Source organism: Rhinopithecus bieti, unplaced genomic scaffold, assembly GCF_001698545.2.
Source record: "Rhinopithecus bieti isolate Rb0 unplaced genomic scaffold, ASM169854v2 scaffold_19737, whole genome shotgun sequence".
NCBI classification, from domain to species: Eukaryota; Metazoa; Chordata; class Mammalia; order Primates; family Cercopithecidae; genus Rhinopithecus; species Rhinopithecus bieti.
The window spans coordinates 162613-177364 of NW_016809683.1; the positions used below are offsets into that span (position 1 = coordinate 162613).

A 14752-nucleotide genomic window follows, 5' to 3' on the forward strand; every position below is an offset into this window, starting at 1 on the left:
AAAAAAACAACAAAAAAAAAAAAGTGGGTTTCTATGAACATCAAATGAGATACAACATGAACAAATTTTAAGTGGTGAAGAAACAGAGAAACGGGAATAGCTATAGTAGACTATAGCCATGGTGGTGACTGAGTACCTGCTTAACACTGTCTTCACCCATGCTGACCCCTAAAAGAGCCAGTTACCCGTGAAAAGCTCTTTTTGTGTTTTCCCACGCACTAACTCCACTGAATCCTGGGTCTCCCATGTGGATGTCACGTCCGCAAAAACGCTGGCATTTCCTGGCTACAAGAGACACTTGATTTTTCCTTTCAATGGTGGTTTTGCTTAATCTGCTTAATCTGTTTCCCCTGCTTGGAAACTCACTTCTGACTTCACCTCGTCTGGATCAAATATACTGTCTGCATCCACAGTGACCAGCATGCGAGGGACCCGCTGATGTACCTGTCTCCCCCACTAGACGGTGGACCCTGGGCACCAATGGCATTGTGTTCATCTAGGTCCTGCCGTGAGCCTGACGTAGACCCTGGCATGGGGGAGGTCCTTGATGATGGACGAGCAGAGAAGCCGCCCCTTCCCTGTCGAGCCTTACGAGCCACTTACGTTTTCACTGTTGACATCAGCCTCACTGGGGCAGCCAAACAGTTCCCGCCTCAGAAGATTGCCGTCATACTCCAGGAAGGTCAGGTAGAGGTTGCGAAAAAACTCCACGTGCTTGTTCTTCACCCGGAGCTTCTTGGGGGAGTTCCAGTGAATGACCTGGCAGGGAGATAAGGAGGTGGTCATGTGCGGCGTGGATGGGGGGGCCCTCACACCTGTAGGAAGCCATGGCTCAGCACTAGGCTAAGCATTATTTGAGGCTCTGTTCGTTCACTCATTCAACATTTTGGCAGAGTGGTTAAGGGTAAGGGCTCTGAAGCCAGGTCACCTGGGATCAAACCCTGACTCTGCTCTAGGTAGTCCTTTAATCTCGCACAAGTGACTGAATCTCTGTGCCTCAGTTTCCTCATCCATGAAATGGAAATAATCTGTGCCAGTTATTACATTGTCATCTCTCAGCCCTAAGATGTGATGCTTAGGACGCGACTCTGCAAACCTTATTTCTGCTCGGCCAACTGCTGCCTGTAGGTGCCGCTCAGAGGGGGCATGACTGGGCCATGTTGCCCAGGCTGGTCTCAAACTCTTGGGCTCAAGTGATCCTCCCACCTTGGCCTCCCAAAGTTCTGGGATTACAGGTGTGAGCCACTATGCCTGGCCTAGAATATTTAAATAGTACTAAAATTTGTTCTAAGAAAGCACCTTAATTTATTATTAATATCTGGTGGCATTCATTGTTAGTATTAAAAATGATTCATTATTACTATAGAATAACCATGATTAGTAAGACATAATTTGTATTAGTTTATTTAATACTTATAACAGGCCTATGGGGTACCACGATTACTAACTCCATTTTACGGATGGGGAAGTAGAGGCACAAAAACTCTGTAATTTGCCTGTGGTCACAGAAAAGTAGGCTTAGAACCTCTGTAGCCTGATTCCAGAGTCCACCTGCTTAGCCACTCACTGGGCTTGCACTGTGTCTGAGATCAGCACACAGGGACCGAGGAGCTAGGCTTCAAACGTAAGCATGTCTGATTTCCAAGCCCACGTTCTTTCCTCTACACTGTGGAGGACAGAAGTCAAGCTTTTAAAACGTTGTTTCATGCTTTATCTGATTATAGAGGAAACAAAATAGCCTTTCCCTCAATAGCCCCCTACTGCCCTTACTCTCTCCTCCCGTGGCAGTTGAACAGTATATCAAATGTAAGGGACTGTCTTCCACTCTCCCACCAAATTCACATGCTGAAAGTCTAATCGCCAAGATGATGACATTAGGAGGTGGGATCTTCGAGAAGTCATTAGGTCACGAGGGAAGAACCCTCACGAGTGGATTAGTGCCCTTAGAAAAGAGACCCTAAAGTGCTCCCTTGCTTGCTTCCACCATGTGAAGACAGATGGGAAAGGTGCCAGCTAGGAACCAGAAAGCATGCCCTCACCAGACACCGAATCTGATCTGCTGGCGCCCTAACCTTGGACTTCCCAGCCTCCAGAACTGAGAAATAAACATCAAGCAGCCAGACTGGACTAAGACACTGAGGGAAGGAACTGGGTGTCCACAGCTCAGTCACTTCCTGCTTCCTCCTTTGGTTGGGTTCTATCTATGAGAGTCTGCAGCAGGGTCCAGAGCCTGCCATCTGAAGGGAGGACTGGAAGACCCAGCTCCCTCTGCCCTCTGTTTTGGGAATGTGCATTAGCAATACCCATGGAAGCTGGCTGGATAAATACTGCTCTAGAAGACCAATTTTCTCTCTCATGGCATAATGAAGGATGGGAAATCTATTTGGTCCAAACCACATCCCCACGACCTCCCATAACTAGCAATGAATGATACAGTAGCCAGAGTTAGAACTGTGGACCTCAGACCAGCTGAGGTCTGAATCCCAGCTATGCTCTTTACTTAGCTGTGTGTGTCCTTGAACAACTGGTTTATCTTCTTGGAACCTGTTTCAAGTGCAAGGAGGGGATCAGCAAGCCTGACAAAGTAGGTAAGAGGGTTAAATAAATGCCTAGCTCCGTGCTTGCATGTCAGAGTGGCTCCATAAGTGTGGGTTTCCTTCCCTCTCAAAGATGGGGCAGGGAAGGAGGAGTTTTGCCCTCCTTTCTCCTTCCTGCCAGCATCAGTCAGGAAGCAAGCACTCAGCATTCAGGAGGGTACAGAGGGCTGGCAGGGATGAAACTATTTGATGAGGCTTACATTTCAGGGACGGATGAGTGTGCAATATGTGGTTTTCTTCTTGTGCCTTTTGAAGGGTAGGAGAGGGAAGACTCTCCCCTGAGAACACATTCGATCTGGGCATAAGAAGATCTTGGGCCATGCATTAAAATAATTGCATGAGGGCTGGTGTCACTCATACCCAGTGGGGATCGTTGTCTTCTCTGAGAATGATTCCGGTGCTTGCCAAGTGCTGAGCCAGCAGGAAAGTTGATGGATGTGGATCTGACTGAGGAAATGTAAGCTTCCTCAACAGGGAGAAACTTAAACTAAGTGAAAAGAAGGGCTGGCCTATGGGCCCACAAACAAACAAAGCTTAATGTATTGTGCACAACTCTGCCAGGTACTTAAGAGACATGGTCTCATTAAATCCTCCAAACAAGCCCATTTGAATCCCACTGTCCACTTTATGGAGATGGTATGTGACTTGCCTGTCTCTCACAGCTGGTAAGTTGCAGAGCTGAGACTGGCAGCCAGCTCTAAAGCCTAAACCTGAGGTTCTTAACTACTATCCTATCTAGTCCTAAAGGGCTGAGCATTTTACAGACGAGGAGAGTGAAATTTACAGAGAAATGAGTCCACTCCACATCACATGGGGAGTCTGTGCCAAGTCAGGGTTGGAACTAGGACCCGGGTCTCCTGGTGCCCCACAACACACCCCAAGCCATCTGTCAGCTCATCAAGCCTCATCCTGCTCTGCAGCTGTCTAGTTTGTGTATTCACAAACTAGATCTGGGTTTGTGTATTTACTACAGGCAAATGCTGGTGTTATATAAGAAGGAACACTGTGGAGTGGATGGTGAGGTCATGGGCAAGCAAAGGGGGTTCTGAAGAGTTCTTTGCAATCCAGCTCCCTCTGACCGGCAAGCCCATTCAGAAGTCTATTAAGGTATATTCAGATTTACATTTTGCTCCTGAGTTTTTAATCATCAGGACACAGAATACTCCATTACCTTGTGCTAGGATCTAAATAAATAATATTTAGTTTGGTGCAAAAAGTACTTGTGGTTTTTGCCATGAAAATAGCAAAAACTGCAATTACTTTTGCACCAACCTAAATACCTATCATGTGTCTAATACCCATTATATGCTAGACATTAGGCTGGTGTTTTTTGTTTGTTTGTTGTTTTGGAGACAGGATCTTCCTCTATCACCCAGGCTGGAGTACAGTGGTACAATCTGGGCTCACAGCAGCCTCAATCTCCCAGACTCAAGTGATCCTTCCTCTTCAGGCTCCTGAGTGGCTGGGACTACAGGCACACACCACCATGCCCAGCTAGTTTTGTTTATTTTTTGTAGAGATGAGGTCTCACTATGTTGCCCAGGCTGGTCTCAAACTCCTAAACCAAAGTGATCCTCCTGCCTCAGCCTCCCCAACTGCTGGGATTACAGCACTTTGAGCCACTGCATCTGGCCAGGCCAGGGTTTTTAATGGATGTGTGTATCCATATACATATATATGAATGTTAAACATACAATACCTATTATTTACTTCTCTACGTTGAATGTGATCATGGGATTAGAGAGGAAACAAAACAGCTCTCACCTTTCCCTCCATAGCCCCTACTGCCCTTACTTTCTCCTGTGGGGGTCGAATAGCTTATCAGATGTAATGGACTGTCTCCCACTCCTCCTCAAAATGTGTGAATGTGACCATGAGATCACATTCAATCAAAACGACCTGGTACGGTGGTTTCTATTACTATCTTCATTTTTACAGAGGATGAGTCTGAACCTCAGACTAGCCCAGGGTCACTAAGTGCGTACGTGCTCAAGCTTAATACAAAATCAGATCTGTCTTGCTCAGGGTATTAGTCAGGGTTCTCTAGAGGGACAGAACTAATAGGATAGATATATAAAGGAGTTTATTAAGTCTTAACTTACACGATCACAAGGTCCCCCAATAGGTTGTCTGTAAGCTGAGGAGCAAGGAGAGCCAGTCCAAGTCCCAGAACTGAAGAGCTTGGAGTCTGATGTTTGAGGGCAGGAAGCACCCAGCACGGGAGAAAGATACAGGCTGGGAGGCTAGGCCAGTCTCTCCTTTTCACGTTTTTCTGCCTCCTTTATATTTGCTGGCAGTTGATTAGATGGTGCCCACCCGATTAAGGGTGGGTCTGCCTTCCCCAGCCCAGTGACTCAAATGTTAATCTCTTTTGGCAACACCCTCATAGACACACCTGGGATCAATACTCTGTATCCTTCAATCCCATCAAGTTGACAGTATCAACCATCACACTCAGAAATGATTTTCTTTCTTTTATATCTCATGTATTCATTCAACAGATAGTAAGATGAACACTGATTTTGTGCCAGACACTGATCTAGGGGCTGTGAATGCAGAGATACACACAAGAGACCCTAACTCTCTTCCTGAAACTTACAACTTAGAGAGGCAGTATCATAAAACTGTCCATTTTTAAACTACAAGTATGATAACGTGCATTTAAAGAGGCTGTTGGTGATTCTTCCTGCGTAGGGTCATATTAAGTGGAAAGAAACCAAGACCCAGCATGGAAAAGTGACTTACCCAGAGTCACACAGCAGAGGTAGAGGTAGAGGTAGAGTCCAGCTTCTGTCTACCGGGCCACTGCTCTGTCCACTAAACCACACTTCGCACTCTGGAAATCTGACTTAGGATCTGTGTTGCTGATATTTTTTTTTATCACTGCTTGTTTGACTACTAAGAAATGTCAAGTCCTGGTCCCTTGAGGGAAAGAATCACCCATCATTGCTGGCTTGGGGGCAGCAAGCTGGTGACTACTAAGAAATGTCGTGTCCTGGTCCCCTGAGGGAAAGAATCAGTCATCACTGCTGGCTTGGGGGTAGCAAAAGCTGGTGGTGTAGACATTTATTGACAGGCTTTCACCTCTGGGACAGAGTGACACTGGAGAATGCACCCAAAATAGATTTTTGTGAGGAGCTGATAAGTGCATGTGGATGTACAAGGATTGTGATAAAAATCTACGATACCTTGTTCCACTTTCTGAGGCACGTTATCACTGTAGTAATAATAATAATTATTGGCAGCGAACATATATCCAACACTTACTGTATGCCAGGCACCCTTCTGAGAACTTTGCTTCTAATAGTTCGTTTACTCTTTACACAACTCCATGAGACAAGTGAAGCTCTCACTATGTTACCTGTCAGGTGAGAAAAATTTAGCACGTTGCCTGAATTACAGAGCTAGAAAGTAGGAGAGTCAGGATTTGAACCCAAGCAGATAGAAAAATTAGAAATCTGTGTCCCTTATTTCTCCCGTATCTGTCATCATATTAAATAACTCTGTTTACAGAAATGAACATGAGACTGACAAAAGATGACAGGATCAGAAATGAAACCTACTTTCCCCTTCTAATACCCACCCCTGGGATACTAAGGCCGCAGGGTGATTCAGGATTTCCCAGATACACAGGTGGAGCCTCCAGTCTGGCGGGAAGTAGAGAGAGCGGGGCATGGAGGTTGCATGCCAGGTGGGCTGCAGGAGCTGCCAAGCATCAGAGGCCCCATGGGTGTGATCTGATTGGATCTGAAATGCCTATAAAGGCTGAGTATATGTGCAGACTTGGAGTGAGCCTCTACTGAGCCAGAGAAAACTGACAGAAATTGATTACTGTCCAGGAAACTTAAACATCATCTGGGAAGGCAGCAGAAGTCAATGTGATTAAAGGAGACATGAGAAACTCTATCACCCATCAAAGGCACAGGAAAAGGCAGTTCAAAGGCAGAAACAAGACCTCAGTACAAGGACAAGGCTATGGAAAGAGTTCAGCCAACACTTCTGATGCACTCAGACCCCAGAGGGTTCATAAAAGTCATTAATGGCGCAAAAGAGCGAAGAAAGAAATCAGAGCCTGTGTGCAAACGCCCAGGTGAATAAGAACATAGATCTTATCTCTTCCAAGTTACTGGGATAACAGGCATTGGAAAATGGGTCTCCATCTCAACACTCCTATCGACCTTCTACGATCCACAGAATAACACCTAGCCTGACAGGTAAGCCTGATGCAAACTGCCTTCCACTTATGATTCCAGCTCTATATCTAGGCTAAAAGCATTCCTGGTATTTCTTAAACGTGTTTCTCATGATGCTGGGTCTTTCCATATGCTCTCCGCCTTGCTAGAATGGCCTTACTTTCTCTCTACAATGCCCTACCTTCTTTTCTTTTCTTCTTTCTGAGACAGAGTCTCGCTCTTGTTGCCCAGGCTGGAGTGCAATGATGCGATCTCAGCTCACTGCAACCTCCACCTCTCAGGTTTAAGCGATTCTCCCGCCTCAGCTTCCTGAGTAGCTGGGACTACAGACATGCACCACCACACCTGGCTAATTTTTGTATTTTTAGTAGAGACGAGGTTTCGCCGTGTTGGCCAGTCTGGTCTCAAACTCCTGACCTCAGGTGATATGCCCACCTTGGCCTCCCAAAGTGCTGGGATTACAGGCGTGAGCCACCACGCCTGGCCTCCTACCTTCTTTTCATACCAATGCCAGCTAATCTTTCATGGCTGAGCTCAAATGCACATCTTCTGCAAAGCTTTCCCTGAACACTCACGGTAGAAGGCTGCCTCCTTGCATGTCTCCCCCTCCACCCCATTCTTCCTAACAGAACACTAATTTTGTTTGTAGGTGCAATGTCCCCCACCCCTGTGAATGGATCATGACCCAAGATTTAAGCCAATCATGATCCAAGTCTCTGATTTCCCAGACTACCTTGCAGCCAAGGGTGGCCACGTGACCTAGGAACGCCTAAAAAGTTGCATAGGGAAGCACCGATTTCCTAATAAAAACGTTCACATATGGCTAGTGTCCTCTTCTCACTTCACTCACCTTTCTATCGTAAACAGATGTGATGACTAGAATCATGACAGCCATCCTGTGACCATGACAGGTCAACATATTGCTCTCCTATGAGCCAGTGTCTGTGTTTGCCTACTCTGGAGTTCTTAGGTAAGACAAACCCCCTACTTTATTTTAAGCCACTACAAATTGGGTTTTCTGATTCACATTGTAAGTATTCCTAATATAACACCCTAGGCAGTTGCTAGGTCCTTCTTCAGTGCTCTGCAGGCTCTTGCAGTTAGCTCTATTAGAGAACTCATTGTATGCTTCTTGTAATTATTTATTTACATGCCCGCACCTGGCAGCACTGGGATGTGAATTTCCAGGCTGGCAGGGAATTTGACTTATTATTCTTTTGGAGTGCCACAGTGCCTGGCACGTAGTTAGTATTCAGTAGCTGCCCTTTGGTTCAAGAATGGAAATCATGATGATGACATTCTCAATAATCCTCACATTCTGTCTGTCTATGGTAAATCAATTATAAAAGCTGTACTAATGTGGGCTTTGGAATGGAGAAACATATTCTCCTTTTCTTTGTCTAAGGGACAAACAGCTTGTCATTTTTTCTTGAAGGAGTTTAAGCTCCCGCTGTTATCCCCTTGTTTGGATTTTCAAAGAGAAGGGCAATATTTTCACAAGTCCTTCTCCTTGTCATCTTTGGGATTATGACACATGAGAGAAAAGGAGGAGCAGACAAACCTACAAGCCAGACCCAGCTCCAGCTCTGATATGCACTTAGTTGCTATGTAACTCGCACCTAGTTGCCTAATATCACAGAGATAGCCCCTCATCTGTAGAAGGAGCATAACCACAACTACTTTGCAAAGTTGTGATCAATATCAGGACTGATGCAGTGATGGAGATAAAGGTATATTGCATGTGTTCATTCAGTTATAAAAGACATCTGGTTTAGACTTCATGAAAGAGTCACCTTGCCAATGAAGAAGGCTGGATGAAAACAGAACCTGTATGGGGGAAGGAGGAGTAAGAAACAAGATTTTAAATAAGGGACTGCAGATTGTCACACAACCTGAGGGGCAAGGATAGGGAAGGTACAGACAACACAGTCCAGAGATGAACCAGGCCAAAGGCAGGTCCTCCTGGCTAGACTTCAAGGAGAGACTCGAACAGGGGACTATTCTGAAACACAGGCACTTTAAGTTGGGTTTAAAGTACTGGGCAGATGGGAGGCGGAGGTTGTGGTGAGCCAAGATTGCACCACTGCACCCCAGCCTGGGCAACAGAGTGAAACTCTGCCCCCCCCACCCCCCAACACACACACAAAAGTACTAGGCACAGATCAAGAGGGCAAGGGCAAGGCACTGATCTGGTAAGACTTAGGTTCAAATTGTACCATTGCCTTTTCTGTCACTCCAAACTACCTACTATATTTGAACCTCTATTTTCCAACCTCTTAAAAGAAAATAATAATACCTGCTGCATAGGATCAATGAAACAAAAGCTGTAATGGCATTGTAGTAGGTAATTTTATGTATCAAGTTGACTGGATCATGGTGTGCCCTGATATTTGGTGAAACAATTATTCCAGGTGTGTCTGTGAGGGTGTTTGCAGAGGAGATTAGCATCTGAATTAGCGGTCTCGGCAAAGCAAATGGCTCTTCCCAGTATGGGAAGCCATCGTCCAATCCATTGAGGCCCTGAATAGGACAAAAAGCAGAGGAAGGAGAAAGTTGCTGTTTTTTTTTTTTTTTTTTTGGCTCACTCTTTGAGCTGGGACATCAGTCTTCTCCTCCTTTCAGACTGGGACCGATATGGTTTGGCTGTGTCCCCACCCAAATCTCATCTTGAACTGTAGCTCCCATAATCTCCAGGTGTTGTGGGAGGGGCCTGGTGGGAGGTAATTTAATCATCGGGGTGGGTTTTTCCTGTGCTGTTCTCATGATTGTGAATAAGTCTCACAAGATCTGATGATTTTATAAAGAGCAGTTCCCCTGCACATGCCCTCTTGCCTGCCGCCATGTAAGACATGCCTTTGCTCCTCCTTTGCCTTCTGCCATGATTGTGAGGCCTCCCCAGCTCGGTGCAGCTGTCAGTCCATTAAACTTCTTTTTCTTTATGAATTACCCAGTCTCAGGTATTTCTTCATAGAAGTATGAAGATGGATGAATACAGGGACTTAACCATCAGCTTCCTTGGTTCTCAGGCCTTCAGACTCAGATTGAAATATATCACTGGCTTTCCTGGGAATCCAGCTTGTAGACGGCAGAGAGTGGGCCTTCTCTGCCTCCATGACCCATGAGTCAATTATCATAATTAGTATCTTNGGTTCTCATGATTGTGAATAAGTCTCACAAGATCTGATGATTTTATAAAGAGCAGTTCCCCTGCACATGCCCTCTTGCCTGCCGCCATGTAAGACATGCCTTTGCTCCTCCTTTGCCTTCTGCCATGATTGTGAGGCCTCCCCAGCTCGGTGCAGCTGTCAGTCCATTAAACTTCTTTTCTTTATGAATTACCCAGTCTCAGGTATTTCTTCATAGAAGTATGAAGATGGATGAATACAGGGACTTAACCATCAGCTTCCTTGGTTCTCAGGCCTTCAGACTCAGATTGAAATATATCACTGGCTTTCCTGGGAATCCAGCTTGTAGACGGCAGAGAGTGGGCCTTCTCTGCCTCCATGACCCATGAGTCAATTATCATAATTAGTATCTTCAGATAGATACACATTCTATTTCCTATTGGTTCTGCTTCTCTGGAGAATTTAATGTAGGTGTCCACCATGGAGCCTGCAGCAGATCTGTGCTCAGTGCTTGTGATATGAATCAAGTCTGTGGAATATACATACTCCATTCCCACATGATGCTCTCTCTGAGGAAGGCTCAGCATTAGCTAAAGTGACACTGTCCAACATCCCGGATTGTTGGATCCTTGAACGCAAGAGCTGTGTTCTATCCAACTTTGCAGGCAAAAGGAGGCTTGGCCAATGTTTGTTGACTCGCCGTGGATTGTACCTCAGCTTCCCCATGAGCTGCTGAAGCTTCCTTTCCATCCCTCTTCCTTTTCCTTTCCAACTCCTGACAATTATCAGGTACTGCTATTATATAAAAATTAAATAAAAATGGTGCCCTTTATACCAAGACATCTCTTTCAGCCACAAAAGTTTGCCACAGTGTAGTCTGGGGTCCTGGCACTCATAACTCTTCGGCTCCTGTCACACAGATTCCTGTTGCCTTTTGGTTTTAGTAGTCTCGGCCAAAAAAGAAAAGAAAATTTCTTCCCAGACAAAAAATACATCATTATCCAGGAAAGGGGAAGAAAAGAGATCCAACTCATTCATGACTTAGTCTTCTCATGTGGAAAATGTAGACACTTAGGCCAATACATGAACCCCAGGCCTTGTGTCATATCCTATCATTTCTTGTTCTGTCCTCTGTAACACTTCTTATTTTTCCCTGCCCAAGGAGGTAGAGGCTAAGGAGGGGATAAAAGGACAACAGGAAAATGGAGACTCTTCACAATATTCAGGGCTGGGAAGGTCATGAATCCATGAGACGATTCAGCTGTATTTTCTCTAATGTTCATCATGTTCAATGTGTTGGGTTCCTTTATGCTATAAAATGGGGGTAAAAACCAATTTGAACTGGATTCTGTTACATGCAAAGAATTCCTGATGATGCCTTGATAGCAGGACATGAAGAAAGATGCAAACAGCGTTAAGTGTCCTCAATGACTGCTGCCTTTATGCGACTCCCCTGCAGACAACCCACACAAGACCAGGAGTGATAACCAGCCGTATTCTTCCTGTCTCTATGGAATTAATTACTAAGACTGTATTCACGTTTTAGCCTCCCCACAGTGTCCTCCTCGGGGGTGTGATTGGAGGACAGGCAGGCTAGAAGGAAGCAGATCCCAATTCTAGAGGTTGGCATGGGATCCTTAGCTGAGGAAATTGACCAAGGTGGGTTGAGGAGCAGCTGGCTTGAGTCCCATGAGATGTTGCCAACTTGGCTGAATTTCAGTAATGTCCTTGGGGGTGAGCACCATAGGATTCGTTGCTTGGAAACCCTGGGAGAGGCAGCTGAGCTTCCTGGTTCCCAGCAGGCACCTTCCATGGGGCCCACTATCGCTCTTTTGTCTACCCTGCATCACCGTCCTTTGCAGAAGTAGACCAGGCCTTCTTCCCATGATTCTAATGGGGTTGTCAGTCATGCCTGACCCGCCAGAAGCACGGACATGGACTCTGGCCATTCCTAAGAGCACAGAGATGGGCTCTTGCATGGACACCTGTCCCATGAAGGGTCAACAGAGTCCTTTTGAGGAGACATCGAGAGCAAAAGGCCTCTCTCTTCAATCTGGGTCCATGAGTACCAGTAACTCTTCCATTAGCCTTTGCTTTTTTTATGTTTTCATTGCACATTCTGCCTGAAATGACAATTGATCATTTGTTTTCTTGTGTGATAGCTGTATTCCATACTAGAATGTAAGTTCAAGGACAGCAAAGGCCTGGACTGCCTTGTTCATTGTTGCGTAACCAGTGTCTAGGTCACAGCGAGGGTGCAATTAATACCTGTTGAATGACTAAGCTCATAGCAAGTGTGCAATTAATATCTGATCAATGACTAAGCTCTAACTACTGGCTGGAGGCCTCAGGAAGCCACTCTGCCATAACAGAGAAAAGCAAAGGCAGAGAGGGAGAGGGAGAGGCTGTCATGTGAGCACCCATATCTAGCTGCATCAATGCAGAAGGCATGATACGGTGGCACTGCGCTCTCAAATACTGAGGTGTTCTGGCAAAATCTTCTACCAACCAACCATACTATTACTTATTTTTAGTGTATTTCATTAGCATTATAATTACTAATATGTAATTAAAATAGCGCTCACAAAATGAATGGCTTAAAGAAGAGTCCGGCATTATAACCCAAAGTATAAAATAAATGAGTGTATAGAGATATACATGGTTTTAAAATAAATAAGTATAAATGGAGAAAAAGTGACCAATCTTCAATTTCAGAGAAATTCTAATAATATATGTAGATACTACTACCCCCTTTTTGAGGAGATGCATCTTAATCCCTCCATTTCCAGTGCAGGGTAGATGTAATGACTCACTTCCCAAAAATAGAGTATGAAAGGGAAAATTAGAAACATTTATTTATTTATTTATTTATTTATTTATTTACGTACGTATGTATGTATGTATTGAGATGGAGTAACCCAGGCTGGTGTGCAATGGCGTGATCTTGGCTCACTGTAACCACTGCCTCCAGGGTTCAAGCGATTCTCCTGCCTCAGCCTCCCGAGTACCTGGCACTACATGCACGCGCCACCACACCCAGCTAATTTTTGTATTTTTAGTAGAGACGGGGTTTCACCGTGTTGGCCAGGATGGTCTGGATCTCGTGCATTCATGACCTGCCCACTTTGGCCTCCCAAAGTGCTGGGATTACAGGCGTGAGCCCCCGTGCCCAGGCGAAAACTAGTACGTTTATAGTGGAGAAACCTAGCAAACATTGCCTTTACTACATAAGAAGAGCTAACATCCCTAGAAATGCTGTGTGTGGGCATCGTGTGCCTCCTGATACAATGTGAGGAGGAGGGCACTTCACATCCATGATATTCTTTCCAAAAACCGATCACCTCAGTCTAATCGTGAGAAAGTATACTAGACAAACCTACTTAAGGGACATTTTAGAAACTACCTGACCAGTACTCCTCAAAACGATTGAGGTCAGTCAGAAACACCAGGAAAGACTCTGAAATTATGACAGACCCAAGGAGACTTAAGGAAATAAAGCTTAAATGGAACAATTGAGTGAAAGGCAATGAAAGCTTGAAGTTTAACTTGAAAAGCAATATATTGATGTTGGTTTGTCAGTTTCGATGAAGGTACCACTGTTAGAAGATGCTGGCCAGGCACGGTGGCTCATGGCTCATGGCTCATGCCTATAATCCCGGCACTCTGGAAGGCGGAGGCGGGCAGATCACCTGAGGTCAGGAATTCAAGACCAGCCTGGCCAACATGGCAAAACCCCATCTCTACTAAAAGAAAATACAAAAATTAGTCAGGCATGGTAGTGGGCGCCTGTAATCCCAGCTACTTGGGAGACTGAGGCAGGGACAGAATTGCTTGAACCTGGGAGGTGGAGGTTGCAGTGAGCTGAGATTGTACCACTGCACTCCAGCCTGGGCGACGGAGTGAGACTCCACACTGCCCCTCCACCAAAAAAAAAAAAAAAAAAAAAAAAATGATGTTAACATGAGGGGAAAGTGAAACCAGATGATAGATATATACAAACTCTTTATGCTACCTTTTAAACTTTTAAGTCTAACATCCTTCCAAATAAAAGCTTATAATTAAAAAAGGGAGTTCTACAAAGGAGCTACAGACTGAGAATAGCAATAAGACCAGTTGATGTGAGTAGTAAGAAAACAGCTGAGCTGACACTTCTGTTCCCAGTACAAGCTCTTCCTTAGCTCCATTACAAAGTAGAGAAATGACTCCCTAATTGGATCTGACAAGAAATTGGCAAAAAATTTAAATTCTCAAGACTATTTGAAATATGAACTTACAACCACTATCATTCAGGGAGAACTTCAAACTGTGTATTACTCCTTGAGATATTACTTAATGTTAGTATAAAGATGCGTGATTAGCAAGACATTTAAAAACAAAAGCATTCAGAATATGCAGACGAAGTCTCCGTCATTTCTGGATGATGTTTAAAGTCTTGTGATAGTTGGTCTTAAGCTTGACAATGTTTCACTGAACTCTGTGAAAAGAGGTTAGAAGTCTCTTTAGAGATTTCTTTCATCAGAATAAAGGATAATGAAGTCCAGTAAGGAGAATACTTGCTTTTCTTTCTTTCTTTCTTTTTTTTTTTGCCTTGGCAAAAGTGGCTGTAAAAATATACAAAGATACTATGGTAAGAAAATGAAGTAAGTTCCTTTGTCAGCAAATATTGCAGGAAGAGTCAGAGAAAACTACGCTGAAGGACTGAAGCAACTAGTATTAGACTGAATTACATGGGAGATTTGCTATGGAATTACATTAAAGTACAGAGTACTGGGTGTGGGCTTACGCTATTTGATAGATTCTGTTTAGATAATGAAAGACACAAAGAATGACTTTTTTG

General features: G+C 44.6%; 1 protein-coding gene across 5 annotated transcripts in view; it reads right to left on the reverse strand.

Annotated features, from left to right (window-relative positions):
* Positions 1–14752, reverse strand: part of LARGE1 (LARGE xylosyl- and glucuronyltransferase 1) — a 653148-nt gene that overhangs the window by 65744 nt on the left and 572652 nt on the right. For all 5 annotated transcript variants that reach the window (XM_017890120.1, XM_017890121.1, XM_017890123.1 and 2 more), the window contains one exon: positions 604–759. In XM_017890120.1, coding sequence (XP_017745609.1) covers positions 604–759 — 156 coding nt within the window. The remainder of the gene's footprint in view (positions 1–603; positions 760–14752) is intronic.